The sequence below is a fragment of the Orcinus orca genome, chromosome 1, assembly GCF_937001465.1.
Source record: "Orcinus orca chromosome 1, mOrcOrc1.1, whole genome shotgun sequence".
NCBI lineage: Eukaryota > Metazoa > Chordata > Mammalia > Artiodactyla > Delphinidae > Orcinus > Orcinus orca.
In genome coordinates this window covers 167,435,536-167,457,677 of record NC_064559.1, presented here as the reverse complement: position 1 = coordinate 167,457,677, position 22,142 = coordinate 167,435,536, and the positions used below count along the sequence as shown (strand labels likewise).

General features: G+C 50.2%; 1 protein-coding gene across 1 annotated transcript; it reads right to left on the bottom strand.

Moving 5' to 3' along the window:
* Positions 1-1,828: 1,828 nt before the first annotated feature.
* Positions 1,829-21,849, bottom strand: CDCP2 (CUB domain containing protein 2). The gene is made up of 6 exons (XM_033435576.2): positions 21,693-21,849; positions 13,709-14,056; positions 10,506-10,841; positions 9,126-9,479; positions 5,531-5,709; positions 1,829-2,835 (listed from the first exon to the last, which is right to left on the bottom strand). The coding sequence occupies exons 1-6, from the start codon at positions 21,769-21,771 to the stop codon at positions 2,509-2,511; spliced, it is 1,623 nt and encodes a 540-aa protein (XP_033291467.1). The 5' UTR covers positions 21,772-21,849; the 3' UTR covers positions 1,829-2,508.
* Between the last annotated feature and the right edge of the window lie 293 nt (positions 21,850-22,142).

Sequence of the window (22,142 nt, the reverse complement as noted above, 5' to 3'; positions counted from 1 at the left end):
CAGAGCCTTTGCTCATTACCATTGACTCATAGGTCAATGGTAATAAGTGAGTTTTGTTGACTCCTTCCATGGGCGGGCACTGTCATGCATTATCTCATTTAATCCCCACAATGGACTGATGAAGTCAGTGTTATTATTATTCCTACTTTGCCGGTAGAAGGCTGCAGCTCAAAGAGATGAGGTGACCTGCCCAAGGTCACACAGCTAGCAAGTAGCGGAGCCTGAGTTCAACCCGGGTGGTCTGTCCGCAGAGGCACAGCTCCAGCCTCCGTGCTGGGGCCCTTGAAGATCAGCTGCTGAGGGTGGAGATCGAGTCTCCCAGCTTTGTGCGCAGACGCCCTTGGCCCTGCCACAGGCTGGCCTATCGCCTCCCCCATCTGATGACCTGATGAGGACAAGGCAAGCTTAGTTCCCGCTGCCACCCCAAAACCCAGCTCATGGGCCCGGGAGGCAGAACCCCACCCAAGGTCGTCCTCAGAGAGTATATGCTGTGTGTCCAGTCCTGCCCAGACAGGGAAATTGAGACCTGGGAAGTTTATGAGGTGTTCACAACTCAGGCTGGTGAAGGAAGCCTGGCTCAGCGGCTGGAGGAGTCTGAGAGCAAGAAGTGGATGGGAGAGGAAGAGGCTGGGGCCTCTGTTCCAAACACCCCAGAGTCTCCTGCTGGCACAAGACCCTGACAGACCTCTAATTCATCATGTTGCTATGCCCTCACAACAGACCTGGAACTTTGGTCCCATTCTGCAGGTGGGTATATCAAGGCTCATAGCATCAAAGTGGCTCGCTCAGGCTCACTCAATTAAAAAGAAGAGTGTGGACTTGAACCCAGTTCTCCCAATGTGCAGGCTACTCTTTTTCCCTTGCTTGATTCATTTCTTGCTATATCAGCTCTTTTCTCTCTAGGTCTTTTCTCTGCAAATTACCAACTTCTCTGCCCTCCCTGTCCCTGATTTGGCTACACTTGACTGTAAGCCTCTTGAAGTCAGCAATCTCTTTTGACTTGCTCCCCTCTGTATGCCTGGAGCCTGTCGCAGCAATAGGCACAAGGCTAGAAACCAGTGGATGTTTGTTGGATTGTTGAAGGGATTGTAATTGGACTACAATTTTTTAAATTGATGTCAGTGGTCGGCACGGTCAATTTGGAGATTTTTGTTATTATGAAAGTGATTCATTATGCAAATATAAAGGTGAACAGGGGAAATTCATGTATTATAAATGTATTTTTTGTTTATTTTTCATTAACAAGACTGCTCCACTTCTTTGGCCTCTCCCCTTGCAGAGCACAGGCTCCGGACGCACAGCCTCAGCGACCATGGCTCATGGGCCCAGCCGCTCCGCGGCACGTGGGATCTTCCTGGACCGGGGCACGAACCCGCATCCCCTGCGTTGCCAGGCAGACTCTCAACCACTGCGCCACCAGGGAAGCCCTCCACTTCTTGATATACAGGGCTCTGGGGAGTGCTGGACCAATTCGCATAAGGATGCCAGAGGTCTTCTCACAGGGAAGCATTGGAAATCCAACCCTGGTCACTGTGGTGTGAACTTAGAAAAATGTGGGTGGACTGGAGTAGGTCTGAGTGAAGTCCAATGGCAGGAGAAAGTCCAGAGGGCTCAAAAGAGAGCTCAGCTGGAGGAGAAGGATGGGCTAGTAATCTGAGCTCAACATCAGGGTGAGGACAGAGACACATGGGACTTCAATCAGTTTTTCAGTCAAGGATCATGGTTTATTTAAGGAAAAATACCAACATGAAAGAGACACCAGTCCTCAGCCTCCAGCCTCACTACTGAGCATAGTATGGGCCTGCCTGTGGTTTATACTCTAGGGGTCTGTCCATCCGGTGGACAGGCATCCACCAGGATGCCCAAGACCAGTCTTCAACAGCGCCACCATGTGGCAGGGGCTAAAGCAACAGCACTAGGTAGGGTTTCAGCTTCCTTTCTCTCTGTTCCTGGAGTTTGGAGGCAGGACTAATCTGCTTTAGATCAAGTCCTCAGGGTTCCTGGATCAGTTCAGGAGAGTGGAGGCCCCTGGATGGATACCGAACTTCCTGCTAATGAATGCTTAAGATGAGCAATTAGTCAGAACATTAGGAGGGGTCTTATTGGTATCCTGAGCTGGTGAAGCAGTCATACAAGTTATAGAACAAATCAGTTTTATCAACTCTGTCGCCAGTGACCACAACTATCTATGCTGACAAATACACACAGCAGAGTTCTTTTCTATAGCAGAAAATCTTCAAAATTAATAACAACAACAACAACAATTGCACACACATGCATGGCATGCTATAGTTTACGCAGCTCTTATCCATCCTCTTCTCTGAGCCTCACGCCAGCCCTGTGAGATAAGCAGGGCAGAGTAAAGGTCCCCAGGAAACTGAGGCTCAGAGGGGGATAGTGACTTGCCCATGGTCATCATAAAGTCAGCAAGGCCTGGTCCTGCCCCTGTTGTAGGGTGCCCAAGCTGCCTCCCAGGGATGCCAGATGCCACTTCCCTACCCTCCCTGCTTACAGCAGCATCAGGACCACTATGGCAATGACCATGAGGACTCCAGCCAGGATGCAAAGGCCCAGGAAGATGATGTCACTGGTGTCCTGGGCCACCATGGCCACGGGGCCCTCCAGCGCCTCTGCCTCGTCCCTGGGTGGTGCCTCCTGAAGGTGCTCTGCCGTGGCAGCATAGGGCCCAAGCCAGTGGGAGCCGGACAGCAGGTGGACAGAGGCCTCCTTTCGCCTCGGCTCACAGCGGACCTCGTATTCGTGGATATCCTCCTGCCCACTGGCTGAGAAGTCGATGTACAGCACGCTGACGATCACTGAAGTGTTATTTCTTCTCTGTGGGGGTCAAGGGGCACTTGCTCACACCTGAAGGGGCCAGGGCTGACCCTGTTCCCCTGGATATGTAGGTACTGAGTGCCAAGGGGGCACAACTCCAGAGCCTGGTTTCCAGTCCCAGCTTGGCTACTGACTCCCTTCCCACTCAGAGCCTGTGTCCCCACCTGTAAAAGAGGAACTACGACGGTGTCTGAAAAGACAATATATATTTGATGGGTCAGTGTTTGCTCTGGCTTGAAGGACGTGGTGTCTATGAAAGATAGTAACAGTAACAACAGGGACATTCGCCATGTTCCAGGCTCTGCATTTTAAGGGCATTATCTCATTTAATTCTCACAACAACCTTCTCTTATTTGTACCATTAATATCCCCATTTGCCAGATAAGGAAAATGAGGCCCAGAGGTTAAATCCCTTGTCTGAGGTCACACAGCACACAGTTGACAGGGAACGTATTCTCTTCCAGATCTGCCTGATTCTTAACTGTGCTTTTAGCCATCACACCTCACTCAAACCAAAGACTGTAGAACCAAAGGGGAATTTCAGGACATCTAGTTCAATCTCCCTTCCCTGGCAATTTACAGATGTGGCTACTGAGGCCCCGCAAAGGCAGTAATTTGCCCAGAGCTAGATCCAGAAGCTGAGTCTCCTGCCTCCCAGTTAGATGCTCTGTCCCTGGTGTTACTTGACTTTCCTTATGGAATCGTTTTGCCCAATTATGTCTGCAGCAATTACGTGTCCCTGTGGTTGAGTGCTGTTCAGCCCAGTAGCACCACCCTGGGGTTGGGAAGAGCCATTGAGGAGTGTGATGTGGGGAGCCCGTCACACTTCTGCCCTCCCCACCCCCATGGATGAAGGAGGCAGGACTTAGGATGCCCTGAGACAGTGGAGTGTTTGGGCTGGGGACTGAGGGACAGCATTTTGACGGGCAGTCTGGTGTGGTCTGGACTGGGTGCTGCAGTGATGCTGGGCTACTCTCCCCACCCACCCCTAATCTAGCGCAGCCGTTACACTCCTCAGGCCGCCCAACTGCCCCGTCCAGTCATGGCTCTTCTGAGCTGAGGCTTCTCTAAAATCCAAAGCTGCCCAGAACAGAGCAAACGGGCGTGACCTGCAGGAAGCTGCCATCGTTGGACACTGGGTGGTCCTTTTGGGGAAGGCAGTGAAGGGGAATCACGGATCTGGAGTTTCATGGACCAGATGACCTTGTGGGTCTCTCCCAACTCTGGGCTTCCCAAAAGCTCTGAGTCCATGTCCCCAGAGGAGCCTCCTGCATTGTGCCCTCAGCCTGTCTACCAACACACCCTCTGAGGAGAACCGGTGTCCTGGACTTCTGTGACACAGAATCGGAAAAAGAAAGACAGAACCTGGGAGTGGAAGGGGACCTAGTGAAAGGGCCGAAGTGAATCCACGTAATAAAGAAGGGAGGGAAAAATCACACAAAACAGGTGTGCGGGGAAGTTTCATGGGGTTTTGATGAGTGAGACTTGAGGAGGAAAGAAAGTCCACACGAATGTGGTGTTACGATTATGAAATCGAGTCTCTGTGGTTCTTAAGAGATGCACAGATAGGCTGTCATGGCTTTTGGCCATTTGAACTGTGCATCTTTGAAAGCAACTCAATGCAGAGACTGGTCCTCATGGGTCTAGGACTTACAAGTGTTACACTAAGAATCCATGAGTCTGAGGCTCTCAGTTTTTATGTTTCCATGATATTGATGCCAAGATTCTATGATTATGTGATTATGAGACCTTGAGTGTCTGTGAGTTCTTTGTTCTAGATTTCATGATTCCTTGCTTCTGGGGTTCTCTGTCTCCATCATTTTATGACTCTATGGAACGTGGTTCGGCCCCCAGAGAAAACCCCAAGGGGATTTAGGGCATGGTGTAGAGGTGAGGGCAGATTATCCTGGCAGCTAAGACTGCCTCCCACTTCTCCTCTGCTCAGGTTAAAAGGATGATGGCCGCCAGGAGGCTGGGGAAGCAGAGGGTGGACTGGAGGGGCCAGAGGCATACATTCGGTTAATGTTGGGTGGTGGGGAAATACGGTTGCTGGAAAGCACGTGATTTCTGCCAAGACAGTCTAACGAATCCCCAGATTCGTCACCAAGGCTGGGGTGTTGTCCCCGATGGAGACCACTGTGCCTTCTCCGCCTTTCCCCTTCCCAACCTGTCCCTGAGAATCCAAACGTCCAGGGTTCCCGGGCCACTACCAGGTGACTCTGAGGGCCCCAAGCCTGGGTTCTAGGCCTCCGAAATACAAGGCTAGTAGAAAAACTTCATTTGTACGCCTCGCTGCCTTTGGAGGGAGGCGGATCCTGTCTCTCGAAGGGCCCCTTTGTTTGGCGGAGCCCAGCGAGGGATTTGGATCGCAAGGTTGGGGAGGGGGTGGGCAGGAGGCAGCAGCCCTCAAACAGCTCTGTGCATTAGAGGGGTGGGGGCCGCGTGGCCCTGGGGAGCTCCAGGGGGGAGGGGGGGCAGCAGGAAGGCCCCCAGGAACAGTCAGTTCACAGGACCTTGAGGGAGGGGCCTCCAGTAGGGGCTTTTGGCTGTCACCAGCTTGTGCAGCAGGACACCCCTTCTCTGTCTCCCCTGAGTTCTTTGCTGTGTCTACACTGAGCAAGTGTGTTGAGGTAAAATCAAGAGGGGCTGAGCTCTGCATCCAGGCTCGTGCCCGCCCTCCTCCCCCAGCCCCTACCTGAGACTCAGTGCCGCAGGTGTCAAAGCGGGCCTGGATCCGGAAGTTGCTGCCGACTTCCTGAGCAGCGCAGCTCCGGCTGCCCAGGTAGACTTCGGTCCGTTCTAGCGGGGCCACTGCCTGCGCGGAGATCAGGATCTGGAAGTCCGTGCGGGAGCAGCTCACGTTCATGGGGACCACTGAGGATGGACGGGAGTGGGGAGCTGGAGGCCATGGGGGCAGGCGGTCTGACCCCCACCCTCTCCAAGCCCCTATCCAAAGGGTGGTGGAGGGAAAACCGAGGCCCAGAGAGGGGATGGCTCTTAAGCAGTGCTACGAGGACGTTTTACACGCGTTACTCCATTTAACTCCATCAAACTATGAGTTCCAGGGCAGGCCCTCTGCCTACTTCTCAGCGCCCTCTGAGCCCAACACAGAGCTTGACAGGTGCAGCGAATGCTGAATAAATGACTGACTGACTGAACGAATGAATATTCTTAATCATAATGAAAGCTATTATTGGCTGATCATGTTTGCCATATACCAGGCAAGTCATTCAATCATTTAAGAAGTATTTATGGCCCACTATGTGCAGGCGCTATTCTAAACACCAGATGCAGAAATGAAAAGAGAAAATGCCTACCCTCTTGGAGCTTACATTCTAGTTGAGTGAGGAGGCAGTAAATATGTGATATACACCTAAGCGTCAGAGTAGTCTGAAGGAAAATCAAGCAAAGAAGAAAGACGGGGAGCGGGGAGAGCAGAACGTGTGTGGGTAAGGGTTGCAGTGGCTGCAGTTTGAAAAGGGTGGTGAAGGAAGCCCCACTCTCCCTCCTCATGATGACGCCTTGAGATGGACATGACTAAACGCATTTGAAAGTTTGGGAACCCGGAGCTCTGAGAGGTGAAATTGTCGGCAGTGGCTAAGCCAGGATGTTAATCATTGCGTCTGTAAGATCCCACAGTTCCTGGTCTCTCCACCTTATGTGGTGGCTCCCTGCAGCCCCTCCCAGCCAGGCCTGTGTGACTCTAAGTGTCTGGGCTCGTGCGAGCCTGTGTGTGCGTGCACGCGTGTGTGGACGGAGGCAGTGCTTGCTGGGGCAGGGGTGAGGGTAGGGGGAAGGAAGCTGGGTGGCTGACAGGAGGAAAAGGAAAGAGCTGGTAGGCAGAGGTCTGGAAATCTCAACCCTTCTCCGGGAAATGCCTCAGACATATATCAGCCTCTGGTGTCTGGGCAGTCGGGGATTTATGGGCCCGCCATCTCCCACGATGATCTTGGTGATGCTGAACTGTGTGTCACCCCTGATTGATGCCGAGGCTGTCCTCCAGCTGGGAGGCCGCCTGCAGCCTGGGCCACATCTGGAGCCTGGCCCAGCACTAGTGCAGGGTCTGACCCTGGGCTCCCACAGCCACCGGGGAGGTGTCTCTGGAGGCACCAAAAGGAGAAGGAGCTTGTCCAAGATCACACACAGCTGGAAGAGGACCCAGGACCAGAAATAAGATCATCAGAGTAAAAGGGACTTCTCAGCTCCTTCAGTTGATATTTTCATTTTACTGAGACCCGCAGAGAGAAAGCGACTTGCCAGCTAGATGGGGCAGAGTCCCATGGCACCTGGCTCTCTGAGTGCACCCTGGGAAAGGGGTCGCTCTAACAGAGGGACAGCTCTCCTCCAGGTTTATGGATGGAGATAACTGAGGCCCACAGAGGGAGCGTCTGCCCAGGTCACTTTGCTGCCACTAGCTTGCTGCAGCTCTACCGTTTCCTTAACCATCCCTGGGCCCCCAAACTCCTCTTGCACATGGGTAAGGAAAGAGGAAGAAGGACTTCCCTGGTGGCACAGTGGTTAAGAATCCTCCTGCCAATGCAGGGGACACAGGTTCGAGCCCTGGTCCAAGAAGACCCCACGTTCTGCAGAGCAACTAAGCCCATGCACCCCAACTACTGAGCCTGTGCTCTAGAGCCCGCGAACCACAACTACTGAAGCCCACACGCCTAGAGCCTGTGCTCCGCAACAAGAGAAGCCACTGCAATGAGAAGCCTGCGCACCGCAACGAAGAGTAGCCCCCGCTCGCTGCAACTAGAGAAAGCCCGTGCGCAGCCACGAAGACCCAACGCAGCCAAAAATAAATAGAAAGAAAGAAAGAAAGAAAGAAAGGAAGGAAGGAAGGAAGGAAGGAAGGAAGGAAGGAAGGAAGGAAGGAAGGAAGGAAGGAAGGAAGGAAGAAAGGAAGAAAGAAAGAAGAGGAAAGACTTTTTTTTTTGGTTGCACCGTGTGGCATGCAGGATCTTAGTTCCCTGACCGGGGATCAGACCTGCGCCCTCTGCATTGGGAGCACGGAGTATTAACTACTGGACCACCAGGGAAGTCCTGAGGAAAGATCTTTTGAATGCAGACCAGGACTGAGACACATAAGGGAAAGAAATCCATACTCAGCAAGGATGCCCTCGGAGGCAGGCACTGTGACCTGTGTTACCTCATTTCATCTTAACGACCGCCTATCTAGAGCATCCATCAACTCCTCCCACAGGTGAGCACCATTGGATGGTCAGTAAATGGCAGCATTTGGCTGAGGCCCCCGCCCGTCTGAGCTCAGTCCTGGGCCTCCTCCCCAGGCCCTGCTTAGCCACACAAAAGCCAAGGGTGTGAGTTCTAGCCTTGGCTGTGCCACCCACTACCCGTGTGACAGCAGTGAAAGTTGTTTCCTCTCTGCACCTCTGTTTCTGCACCTGCACAACAAAAGGCTCTAGCCTAGTCAGGCAGAGGGCAAAATGGGTCCAGAGCACAGGCATTTCTGGGACCGTGGCCCAGGGAAGGATGATGAGAGGAGGGGATAGATGATAGCTGCTGTCAGCTGGCAAATCTAACTAGCACTATGGAGGATGGAAAAGCTGAGTGCCAAGTTCCCTAGCTCTTCAGCTAGGCATGGCCATATGACCAAGTTCAAAATAATGAGAACAAGAAGAAGTCTTTTGGGGGCTTCAGAAAATGCTTTTACTTTCCCAATAAAGGAACATTTGTGGCTGGCACCTCCCCTACCTTCTTCCAGCCTTGAACATGGACATGATGCCTGGAGTTGTGGCAGCCATCTTGTGGTCATGAGGTCAAGAGAATCCCAGACATATCAGCTGGGACACTCTTGAGTCCCTGAACCAATACAGCAGCTGCCTAGCTCTAGGCTTCTTGTTGTGTAAGGGAACCAAAGGTCATTTTTTCAAACCACTGTCCGTCAGGACTTATGACTGTACAAGCAAGGTTGGTCAGCATCTCCATGATTATATCAATTGTTTTCCATAAATAGTATTACCGTATCTTGTGTATTACCCCTGGATGCAGAGGATTAATCATAGTACAAGAGAGGCCAGGGGCCCATGGAGGAAGGTGACAGATAGGGAGGAATTAGGAATTGTGGATTTAGAAGCTGGAAAAATAGGGCACTGTAATAGTGAAAATAAGCAAGGGCCACATTGATATAGCTTCGGAGGTCCCAGGACGGGAGTCCGCAGTGGTGCAGCCAACCGAGAAGTTGGTGAGATGGAGGAAGGAGGCTGCAAAGACCAGGAACCCCGGCCTCACCTTCCCCCACCAGCACGCCCATACCCTCAACCCCAGCTGACCTCCAATGTAGGCCACAGAGAAGCCCCTGCGGGTGGTGCTACGGTCTGTGTGCAGCAGAAGCAGGAGCTGGTTGTGGCTCGAGGTGACCGGTGGTGGCAGGTGGTGGCCACACCAACTGCCCAGCAGGGGCGCCTCCTCGCTGGCCCCGTCGAAGGCTGCCAGATGGTCAAAGTCACAGGTCTTGGTCAGGCTGTTGGGCCCCTCCAGTTCCAGGTCCAGGAAGAACACTTTGACCCGGTAGCCAAGAGGCAGGCGGATGGTCCAGTGGCACCGGATGTGGTTGGGGTAGGAGCTGGGGTACTGTGGGCTGGAGAAGTTGCCCCGCACCGCCGTGTATACCTCCTGGCATTCTCCTGGGTTGGGGAGAGCAGGACGGAAGGAGCAGTGGTGAGAAGGGTGGAGACCGTCACCCTCTGCAGCTACAGCTTGGGCAGTAGGCGCTATAGGGTCCTTAAACCACCCTGGCAGGTTGTGGGCACCATGGCCAGAAAACCAGACAACTGATCCCAAAGCCTGCTTTAAACTGAAACTAGCTGAAAGCGGAGACTGTCATTCCAATTGGTAAACCATTTCATGAGTGTTGACCCTGATAGGAATTCAATAACAATGCCTAATACCTCTCCTTGGAGTTGAGTCCAACTTGGACTTGACAGACAAGGTGGTTCATGACCTGACCTTGCCCTTTTTCTCCCTGCCCCTCATCCAGCCCTACCTTCCAGCCTCACCAAATATTTCCTAGTAGTACAAGCACACAAATCCTCTCTGTCCTCCGTGCCTCTGCACATGCTCATCCCTCTGCTTGGAACACTCTTCCCTTTCTTCTGCCACTGGCTAACACCTTCGAAGCACTGCTCAATTCTCTCCTCCTCCAGGAAGTCATCCATGATTCCTACTGTTAGACAGCACAGATCACAGTGCATTGTCATTGTCTGTTTCCTTCTCTATCTCCTCCACTAGACAGTTTAATTCCCAAGGGTTCATTCATTCATTCATACAGACATTAATTGAATACCCTCTATGTAGCAGGTACAAAGATAAGTCCATAGGAACTCACAGTCAAGCAGAGGAAATCAGCATGCAAACCAGGTACAGAAGTGATGTGTTAGATCATCGCTATGAGAAAACTTCTCTAAGGAGTTGAAGGAAGGGAATAATTCTGAGTGACTCAAGGAGGCTTCCCAGAGGAGGTGACATGCTTGTGCCTTGGCATCGGCCAGACGGGAGAGGGTGTGCTAGAACATTTCAGGCAGAGAAAGAGCAGGAAGTGTAAGGCCCAGAGGCAGAAGAGTACAACCCCTCCCCACCCCGCCACAGGCGTGACGGGGAGGCAGGAGCCCAGCACACACAGGGCACTCAGCGTGTAGCTCCGGCCCTCCTACCTGAGAAGTAGTAGGCCTTGAAGCCCCGGCCCCCGATGTTAAAGTCGGACTTGAAGACCACCTGCAGCTCGTGGCCCAGCGACACGAGCGTGGGGGGCCTGGAGCTGCCGCAGTAGTGGTGCCCATGGGCGGGGCCGGGCCCCCCAAGCACAGCCACGTAGTCGTAGGTGCACTGCTCGCTGCCCTCCACCTGGAAGTCCACGAAGACCAGCTTCACGGTGGCGGGGCCAGAGGCTCGGATCACCCAGCGGCACTCCACATTGTTGGGGTAGTTGTTGGGGTGCTCGGGGCTGGTGAGGACCCCCGACAGGCCCGTCAGGACGCCACCACACACATCTGCAAGGGAGCCCGCTTGAACCAAACTTTCTCCCTCCCTGTGGCTCCCCCATCTCCTCCCTTGGGAAATGCCATGCCCACAGGTGTTCACGGGATTCTTGTCACCACCCACTGAGCACGCGGTAAGTGACAGGCACAGGCCATCTTTCTAGACCATCACCATAACCCCATGAGGAACGCACGGTGGTTTCCCCCATTTTACAGCTGAGAGACTGGAGGCAGAGAGAAGTTAAATAACTTACTTGTGTGAGTTGGGCTTCACCTAGACTGAGCCCGAGACAAGGATTTGAGCCCAAGTAGTTTATCTGGGAGAGACAGAGGACCTCAGATGGGCAGCGAGGGAGAGAGGGTGGGGGAGCGGGGGCATTCCCCAGAATCGAGGCTGAGGGCCGCTGGGGGTAGAGGTGACCTGCCAAAGCTTCGGAAAAAGCCCTGAAGCAAAGAGATGTAGAGATTGGCAAGAGCCATTGCAGTGGCAAGGCCCCAAGGGACAGGGCAGGACCCTGACAGCAGGTCACCCCCTGGTATCAGGGAGGGCAGGATTTGACTAACTTCAGAGTCTGTGCACTTGACCTTATCAGTCTCACTGTCCCCTCTTACCAGGCTAGTGGAGCATAGAGGCTGAGGTACCTGAGACCAGGAACATTATCAAATCTCCCGAACAGATGAAGAAACTGAGGCTTAGAGGGAGGATCTAAAGGAGTAGAGATGGGCTTGACGTCTGAAGACAGGTCTCCTCTCAGCTCAGTCTTCTATTGCTGTGTGACCGTGGACAAGTAACTCAGCCTCTCTGAGCCTCATGGGAATATTAGAAATCATAAGACCTGTTCAGACTGATCCACCAGGCTCAGACGCATGCAGAGTTTAATAAGTTTCTGGCGAAAGCCCTTTAGAACCCAGTGTAGCCAGTACAACTGGGAGCTAGGTGATAATGAATGCCAGGACTAGCTGGAGGCCACCAGCAGGGAGGGGCACACTCAGTTGTGTCTCCTGAGACTCCAGAATCCCACTCCGTGGCATGGCTGTGTGAACGGAGCACTGTGCTGGGCGGCTAAGGCCTTGACCTCTTGTCCCAGTTTCCCCTTCCCAGATGTGTGACCTTGGGAAGACACATTCCCTCTCTGGTCTCAGGTGTATTGTTTGTCAAATGAGAGGGCAGGTTTTGACAGTCTGTGAGATCCCGTCCGCTGTCAATACCCTTAGCAGAGACTTTCAAAATGTGTTCTGGGGCTCCACGGTAGCCCCAGGGCATCTCTTTGCAGACATCTGGTGTAAATGTCCTTCTTTTTCTGTATTCAAACTATTTTTTAATTCAATGAAAGATAGCATCCACAGTCACATATCTTATATGTAAAAATTTAACTAATCGGAGGCCATCAATATGTACTTATGTTTTCAATGATTGGCTTATAATAAGTAAACGTTAAAAATATGAACTTATAAATGCTTACAACAAAAATGCTGCCTTTGGGACTTCCGTGGTGGTGCAGTGGTTAAGAAGCCGCCTGCCAATGCAGGGCACGCCGGTTTGATCCCTGATCTGGGAAGATCCCAAATGCCACGGAGCAACTAAGCCCGTGTGCCACAACTACTGAGCCGTTGCACTACAACTATTGAGCCCTCGTGCCACAACTACTGAAGCCCATGTGCCTAGAGCCTGTGCTCCACAACAACAGAAACCACCGCAATGAGAAGCCCACGTACCGCAAAGAAGAGTAGTCCCTGCTCACCACAACTAGAGAAAGGCCACGCACAGCAACGATGACCCAATGCAGCCATAAATAAATAAATAAAATTTATTTTTTTTAAATGCTACCTTTATCTCTTTTACATATCAGGGAGTAACATAAGGTTCCATTTGATATAAGGGTACTCCTGTTTTAAAAAATATTGGAAAACATTGCACATGGTATTATAACTTTGATACCCTAAGAGTCTAAAAATCTAGAGATCTAAAACTCCACTGCTATGGTTAGATCGGTCTGTGGTTCTTGTGTTTTACCATTCTACAATACTATGCCTCCAAAGCCAGTGGGAGCTGGTGTCTGGCTTTGGAGGCATAGAACTGTGTGCACCCTCGCCCCGGCCGTGATTGCTGTTGGTGAGCCCTGTGCACCAGGAACCTCTGTGGAGCCTATTGCTTGAGCTGTTGTGAGGAAGGCCTTTGGTTTTGGCCTTGGGAGAAGGTAGGAGGTCTGAGTCTGTGCAGAGAAGCCTGAGGAAAGAGGAATGAGTCAAGGAGAAAGAAAGGCAAGGAGGGTGAAGCCTCTGCTCCCCTCACTAGCCTGAAGGGTAGGCTCCAAGCCTGGCTGGGGGAGGGAGGGGTTAGGGATCACTATACAGGAGGCGAGCTCAGGAAAGGCTTTGGGAGGGAGAGCGTCACCAGCTCCACGCAGACGCTCATGCACCTTCCACTCCGAGGACATGATGGGGAGGGGGAGAGAATCCTGTGCCCGTGACATGAGATGCCACAGAGGGATCAGCAGCAGTGGCAGCACGGTGTCCCCTCCGGTGTCCCCTCCAGTGTCCTGATGTCATGTATGGGGTGAGAAGGACAAGGATAGGAGAGCGCGAGAGGCCTCATTCCTGAGCACAGTGAGACCCTCTGAGGACTCCCGGAATAACGGAGGGATACGTGGGGAGTGCTGCCATGAAGGTGGGAACACACAACCACCAAGACTACCAACAGAAAAAAAACCCACTACCAACAGAGGCTGCCTTTGTCCCATGAGCTATGAGAGCAGGGGCATCCAGGTTACAGAGCAGCCTACACGCTAAGATGCTGAGACCCTGCCCGTCACCTCACCCCGCCACCCTCCCCCCATCCCCACCCAGGGCCACCCTCTCCACTGCCAAATCCCCCTTGCCTTTCTGGTAGCCTGCGGAAAAGCCTCTGCTGGCCACGTGCTTGTCTGAGTGGAAGACCACAGACATGACGTTCCAGGAGGAGGCGAAGGGCGGTGGGGGCACCTGGCCGCAGAACCTCCCCAGCAGGTTGCCCTGGTCTCCGGAGGCCCCGTTGTAGATCTCCAGGAAGTCGAAGCTGCAGGTGTCATGGTACTCCAGGTCGAAGGCGTGGAAGGTGAGCAGCACGGAGGAGCCCTCAGCTACCACAATCAGCCAGATGCACTCCGTGTTGTAGGGGTAGAGCCTGGGAAAGTTGGGGCTGGAGAAGTTTCCAGAAGGTGCTGAGAGCACACCCCCACATTTGACACCTGTGGTGAGAGGCAAGAATGTCTCAGAGTCAGCCCTGGGGTCGTGGGTAGTGGCCCAGCTCCAAAGCGGGTTCTTTGGGATGGGATGGGTTCTTTGGGATGGGATGAGGGAGCATGAGGTCATGGCCCTAAGTCAATTCATTTATTCATGTAGCTGTTCATTCATTTACTTATTCTTCAAATACTTGCCAAACATTCTTTTATTCATTCAAGAAATATTGTTTGAGTGCTAAGCATTGTTTTAGGTGCTGGGGTTACAGCAGGAACAAATAGACTAAAATTCTGGTGGGGAAGACAAACAATAAAGATAATAAGGAAACTATAGAGCATATTAACTAGTGATAAGTGATCTGAAGAAAAATAAAGCAGGGAAAGGAGACAAGAAGTGTCAGGTGGGACTATACTTTTAGGCAACTGCTAGGCACTAGAGATGTGCACTGGGGAATTCGAAAATTAAAAATAATATTACCTGCTCCCATCCCGAGTGAAAATGTGCACAGAGTACTACAAAGTTAAAACTACATTCTTTTTATTATTATTATTATTAATTTATATTTTTGGCTGCGTTGGGTCTTTGTTGCCGCGCACGGGCTTTTTCTAGTTGCGGCAAGCAGGGTCTACTCTTTGTTGCAGTATGCAGGCTTCTCATTGCAGTGTCTTCTTTTGTTGCAGAACCCGAGCTCTAGGCGCGCAGGCTTCAGTAGTTGTGGCACGTGGGCTCAGTAGTTGTGGCTCGCGGGCTCTAGAGCTCAGGCTCAGTAGTTATGGCATGCGGGATTTGTTGGTCCGTGACATGTGGGATCTTCCTGGATCAGGGTTCAAACCTGTGTCCCCTGCATTGGCAGGCAGATTCTTAACCACTGCACCACCAAGGAAGTCCCCAAAACTACATTCTTATATGTACATATTTGCTTATATTTTGAAAACAATGGAAGGAAACTAATAAAAATTGTTCTCTGACACAGGAAGATGTAAGCCAAGGGGAGGAAACAGGCGCGACTGCTAGACCTCTTTAAAGGCAATTTATTTGATAATTTTAACTTTATAATCATGAGTAATTTTTAATATAATTTTTAAATTATCGAAAATATTTAAGTAACCCATATGCCAAACTAAAACAAATAAGCTTAACTATATGTCAAGTTGGAGGCACATTCACAGGGGAAAAATGATTTCAAACGATGTTGAAATACACTATTTTGACTGTACCTTCCTAGTGGAATAGATCCCAAGAACAAAATGAAACACAAAGAAATATTAAACTATATTCAGTAGACTTACTATTAGTGGTAATAGTGAATACTGTTATTTTACAATATTTTAAATATTGGAGTAAAGGAAGTATGTTAATGTCAATAGAAACTAAGATTTGCAGTGTAAGAGGAGAGCGATACAAGTATAGAATTAAAAAACTAAGCAGAACTCTTGAGATCCTTAATTTGAATTGAAAACATCAGTACGGATTTGATTTATTTTTATTTCTAAAAATACTAATTTCCTAGCTTTGTTCATTAAAAACCCTAAAAGCGGGGCTTCGCTGGTGGTGCAATGGTTGAGAGTCTGCCTGCCGATGCAGGGGACACGGGTTCGTGCCCCGGTCCAGGAGGATCCCGCATGCCGCGGAGTGGCTGGGCCCGTGAGCCATGGCCGCTGAGCCTGCGTGTCCAGAGCCTGTGCTCCGCAACGGGAGAGGCCACAGCAGTGAGGGGCCTGCGTACCGAAAAAAAAAAAGAAAAAAAAAAAAAAAACCCTAAGAGCAATGATATCCTGGTAGTATTTGTACCACTTGGACTTAGATTAGGATTATTATGTCCAACTAAATTAGCTTAGGATCGTTATGTCTAACTAAAATGAAGCAGGGCTCCTTAAAGAAATAGTTAGTCTAGGGCAGTAAATATACAAAATACACTTGGGATATCTTGTCACACCAGAAAGTAAAGAAACTATTGGAACTGCTGGGATTGTGTCAAAAGACACAGAAACCTTCTTGAAGGGGCTCCCACTGGCTAAAGAAGGTATCATTTGAGCTTCAAAAAAATTTATTGCAGGGACTTACCTGCGGTTCAGTGGTTAACACTCTGTGCTTCCAATGCAGGGGGCGCAAGCTCGATCCCTGGTTGGGGAACTAAGAGCCCACATGCCGCCGGGAGTGGCCAAAAACAAAAATTTATTGCAGTGGGTTGAAACCCATCAAATATATAAAAATGAATGAATTCATAATACAACTAAAAGAAATTAAAAAGGAGCTTATTGATTTCCTTTAGAGATTGCTCGGGCATGAACTCGTTTTCTTCTTGCTACATGAAGAAAGAATTAAGCATTTACTTTGCTTTCCTGTTACAAACTATATATATCAGGATAACCAAATAGCTGACGAAGAAAAATTGTTATTTAAAGAAGACTACAGAAAGAATAACAACATTAGAAAAATGTAACTTTGCAAACCTTAATGGAATCATCATTATCGTTGTCTGTTCTAATCACTGAGAAAAAACGTAAATGATGAGAGGTAAAACCTAGTTGGTTGAGTAGGTAAATATTTTCTGTAAAATTCTTTCACCTTTGCTAATGTTTGTAAATTTTTATAATTAAAAAATGCCAAAAAAGTTACCTTTATAGGGAACTTTATAATGGATGGATCAGGCTAACAACCCCTGAACTCACTGACCAGTCTCAACGTCAAAGTGAAACACTGAATAATCGGTGCCCTAATGAAACACCTGTAACATCTTCTTGGGGGGAAGAAAAGGAACCTTAATCTAATGGAGTCTCTGGATCTGTCTATAAGTTAGAGTGAATATGGAAGCTAGAGGAACAATCTAAATGACACCGTGAGGACACATTCAGTCAAGTCCAGAATGTGGGAAATTCTAATGACCCAGGTGCTTCAACAGTAAATAAGGTTGGGGGGGGGAGACACAACTGTTATATTAAAAAAGACTCAACTAGAAGAAAACATAGGAGGTAAGCTCCTTGACATTGGTCTTGGCAATAATTTTTTGGATTTGACACCAAAGGCAACAAAAGCAAAAATAAACAAGTGGGACTACATTGAATGAAAAGCTCTGCACAGCGAAGGAAACCATCAATAGCGACTTCCCTGGTGGCACAGTGGTTAAGAATCTGCCTGCCAATGCAGGGGACACGGGTTCTGAGCCCTGGTCCAGGAAGATCCCACATGCCATGGAGCAACTAAGCTAGTGTGTCACAACTCCTGAGACTGTGCTCTAGAGCCCGTGAGCCACAACTACTGAGCCTGAAAGCCACAATTACTGAAGCCTGCGCACCTAGAGCCCCTGCTCCACAACAAGAGAAGCCACTGCAGTGAGAAGCCCGCGCACCTCAACAAAGAGTAGACCCCGCTCGCCGCAACTAGAGAAAAGCCCATGCGCAGCAGAGAAGACCCAACACAGCCAAAAATAAATAAATATAAAGAGGAAGGCTTTCAACACTTCTCCATTAAAAAAAAAAAATGAGTAGAGGACTTCTCTGGTGGCACAGTGGTTAAGAATCTGTCTGCCAATGCAGGGAACATGGGTTCGAGCCCTGGCGCAGGAAGATCCCACATGCCGCAGAGCAACTAATCCCATGCTCTACAACTACTGAGCCTATGCTCTAGAGCCTGCGAGCCACAACTACTGAGCCCATGTGCTGCAACTACTGAAGCCCGCATGCCTAGAGCCCATGCCCCGCAACAAGAGAAGCCTGTGCACTGCAACAAAGAGTAGCCCCCACTCGCCGCAACTAGAGAAAGGCCGTGCAGCAACGAAGACCCAACGCAGCCAAAAATAATAAATAAATAAAATAAAATAAATTTAAAAATGTAAAATAAAAATAAAGTGAGTAGAGAAACTGAATAGGCAGTTTTCCAAAGAAGGCATACAGATGGCCAACAGGTACATGAAAAGGTGCTCAACATCACTAATCATCAAGGAAATGCAAATCGAAACCTCAGTGAGATATCACCTCCCATCTGTTAGGATGGCTATTATGTAAAAGACAAGAGAGTAACAAGTGTTGACAACGATGTGGAGAAAAAGGAACCTTTGTGCACAGTTGGTTGGAAGGCAAACTGGTGCAGCCTCTATGACAAACGATATGGAGGCTTCTCAAAAAATTAAAACTAGAACTCCATATGATCCAGCAATTCCACTTTGGGTATATTTCAAAGGAAATGGAAACAGGGTATCAAAGAGTTATCTGCATTCCCATCTTCATTGCAGAATTATTCACAATAGCTGAGATATGGAAACAACCTAAGTGTCCATCAACAGATGAATGGAGATACATATGACACGGAATATTATTCAGCCTTGAAAAAGGCTGCTATTTGCAGCAACATAGATAGACCTTGAGGGCATGATGCTAAGTGAAATAAGCCAGACAGAGAAAGACGAATACTGCATGGTATCACTTCTATGTGGAATTTAAAGCGTCAAACTCATAGAAACAGAGAGTAGAAAAGTGGTTGCCAGGGGAGAAGTCGATTGAAAAAGAGAGCGAGAGACTGAGAGAGAGAGAGGGAGGGAGGGAGACTTGAGTCAAATATCAACCAAAAGCAACGTGTGGACCTTGTCTGGATTCTGAGTTGAAAAAAAAAATCGCAATGGGATTTTTTTTTTTTTTTTTTTTGCCGTAATGGGGAAAATTGAACATGAACTGAGTATTAGATAAAATTAAAGAATTATTATATCATTATAAAAATATTGGGAATATCTATATCTATCTATCTATATCTATCTATCTATCTATCTATATATCTGTTAGATATACTCTGAAATATTTATGGGTGAAATAGTGTGGTATCTGAGATTGTCTTTAAGTTTCTCTGATCTGCCCCCCTAAAATGGGGGTGGGGTAGGATAGAAGAGCCAAGAAAGGCAGAATGTTGATAACTGTTGAAGATGGTTGATGGAGACATTGGGATTTATTATACTATTTTCTCCACTTTGTGTGTGAAAATTTTCATAGTTAAAAGTTGAAAAAAATGACCTTCTCAGTGAGGCTTTCCCCAACCATCATATTTACAACTGAAATCCTCTCTCCATCCCTGTACCCCTTCTCTCCCTTTTCTGCTTTATTTTCTCCATAGCACCCATCACTGTCAAATGTACTATTTATTTCCTTATTTGTTTGGTTCACTGCCAAGTCTCTCTCCACAAAACTGTAAGCTCTATGAGAGCAGGGATTCTCATCTGTTTTATTCTCTGCTGTCTCCCAAGCACCTAGAAGAGCTCCTGGTACAAAGCAGGTGCTCAGTGTATATTTGCTGAGTGAATGAATCAGTGAACAATCTTATATCATCCTCACAATACCCCCATAAAATAGGCAGCGCAGGTGTTATTGACTCCATTTAACAGATGAGAAAACTGAGGCCCAAAAAGGGAAGTTACTGCTGTAGCTGACATCTCCTGTTTTGTTCCACCCAGCCCTCATTCCTTCACCTCTTGCGAGAACACGCCCTCAATTTTAGACACTGCTCCCTTCCCTTGCCTCCATGTGGTAACCCTCCCTCGTCTTTCCCAGGCCCACAGGAGGACACAGGATCCTAGCTGGGCAATCCTGGGGCCCTCAGCACTGCCACAGCGACTGGCCTGTGGGGTGCGCCTGTGCCACCAGAGTCCTGCTGCTGAGTGCCTGGATGAGAACCCTTTCCTCCCTGGTACCTAAGCTGGGAGTGAGAGCCCTGGGTGGACCCCGCTCAGGGCCCATTGAGAGAGCTTGTCGGCAAGAACCATGTGAAAAGAGGGAATGTCCCAGAACCCAAGCTGCCCAGCTCAGCTATACTCCCGCCTCCCTGGCACCAGCCACTGCATTTCTCTTCTTGCTTAAATTCATCCAGATTAGGTTTCTGTCCCTTGCAACCAGAAGCATCCTGAAGAATATACTTAACCGAAGTTCCTGTAAGAGACACATTTGCCAAGCATGTGCCCTGTACAGGCCTGTGCTGACTCATAATGGGCCGCTTCCTGGGGAGTTCCTAGTTGTGGGGTAAGATGGGGGGAGTTAGGCAAATGAGACAAAGCCATGTGGCGTGATTGTGCTGGGGCCACACGGGCTCTGGGGTCCAGAGGGAGGGGGGGCAGTCTTGCCAGGGCCAGCACTGTTGGGGGAGGGACACAGGGGAGTTGATGTTTGAGTTTGGCTAGAAGGAGCAAGAAGGCTTTGTGAGTTGGGGAAGACCTGGAGGGAGGAAATGGCATGAATAAAGGCTCAGACTCACAATCACTTAGCCTACCTGAGCCTCAGTCACGCATCTGTGAAATGGGGATAATGACCTTGCTGGGCGGCTGTGAACACGGATGAGAGAAAGCAGTGCAGAGGCTACAAGATGCACACCCAGTTCACATCAGGGCTCCCTGCCTGGCCCTGGGGACAGGCCAGGGCGGGAGCAATGTCTGATTCATGCCTCTATGGCAAGAGGACAGAGGGACATCCTGTTCATTGCCTGTCCTTGTCCTTCCCCCAGCCTTGCCCACTGGACGGGAAAAGCCGTGAGAAGGTTGGAGCAGAACTCCTGGTGGCCCAGGAGGCCCTGGGTCCCAGCACAAGTAGAGGCCTTGTCCGGCAGGCACCCTGAACTCCAGGGTCACCCCAAGGCCACTGAAGCCCCAGTGGCTAGAAATGGGAACAGTTAGCTTCTCCCACCACCCAGGCATGGGGTGAGACACCTGGGTGCCCAGCCATCTCTGCCACCAACTAGGTGACTGGAAAGTTACGTGTCCTTCCTGAGCCCTCCTTGAACCTGCAGGAAGACAAGGCACTGGCAACCGCTGGCTGAGCCCCCGCTACACACACACCCCTTGAAGACGGCCCTGGCTTCCCAGACAGGCACACAGTGCTCAGAGGGCTGGAGCGGCACAAAGCGACCCGGGACCAGGGTGCCAGCAGAGGGTTCTAAGATCCCCAAGGAGGGAGTTTCTGAGGCTGATGAAGGGATGCGGAAGTCTTCCTGGAGGAGGTGATGTTTGACCTGAGCTTCATGGATGAGCCAGATGTTCTCAGGTAGAAAAAGAGAAAAGGGACCTTCCAGGCAGAGGGCACAGCGGGTGAAAGCCCTGAGGGTGAAGCATCTCCAGGAGGGGGTGTGATCCTCTGCCAGAGTATGGGATGCCCGAGGGACTCTGGGAACCAAGGTTGGATGTTATATAGAGATTGGAGCCAAACCTGGGAAGGCACTGAATGCCTTTATAAGGAACTTTGATTTCACTTGGCTGGCGATGGGAAAGTACAGCAGGCTCTCAGGAGGAAAATAAGGACTCATTCCAACAACAAATCTTTAATCGTTCTCTGAGCCATTCCCTTCGTCCTTGGTCAACATGTAATCTTGGACAGGTTACTTAACCTCCCTCTTCCTCAGTTTCCTCCTCTGTAAAAAGGAGGACTAATACCCACTTTGAAGTTGGTTGTGAAGATTAAATGCATTCATACGTGGAAAGCACCCAGCACAGAGTGGGCACTTGATAAATATCGTCTTTCCCCATCTCAGAAGCAATACATCTTCAACTCGGCCAACTGCCCCCAAAAGGGCCTTCCGCTTTCTGGCCTTCCACATGGAAACCTCCTGAGACCCCGCTGCTACCTGCCACCCCTCTACCCCCCTCCAGGTTTCCTGCCTGTCCCCAGCAGCTCCTACCTTCCATGGCTTGGGCCCTGGGGACTGGGCTCAGCAGTGTCACTGCCAGCAGCAGACAGAACTCCAGCTCTGCCAGCATCTCCTCGCTGGGGGCCCCGCAGGTCTGCCGAGCTCGGGGCAGGCCAGGACCTGAGGGTCTGGAGCAGGGGAAAGAGAGGTGAGGCTGAAAGGGCCTCCAAGTTAATGGTGGTGTGAATAATTCATCAGCACCTTGAATTAGTAAGCTGATCCCCAGGTGCTTCCCTCACTCCACCCTAAGGTGACGGATCTAGTGTCACCAGGTTGACACTTCGGAGGTCTGCACTGGCCACACTGGATGGGGAAGGGAAGCAACTTAGGGCTGGGAGGGAATTTGGTGGTGGAGAAAGGGCACGAGTTTGGGGGCTAGGCAGACCTGAGATCATCTCCCGTCAGCCTCCAATTGGCCAGGTGACCTTGAACAAGTCATCC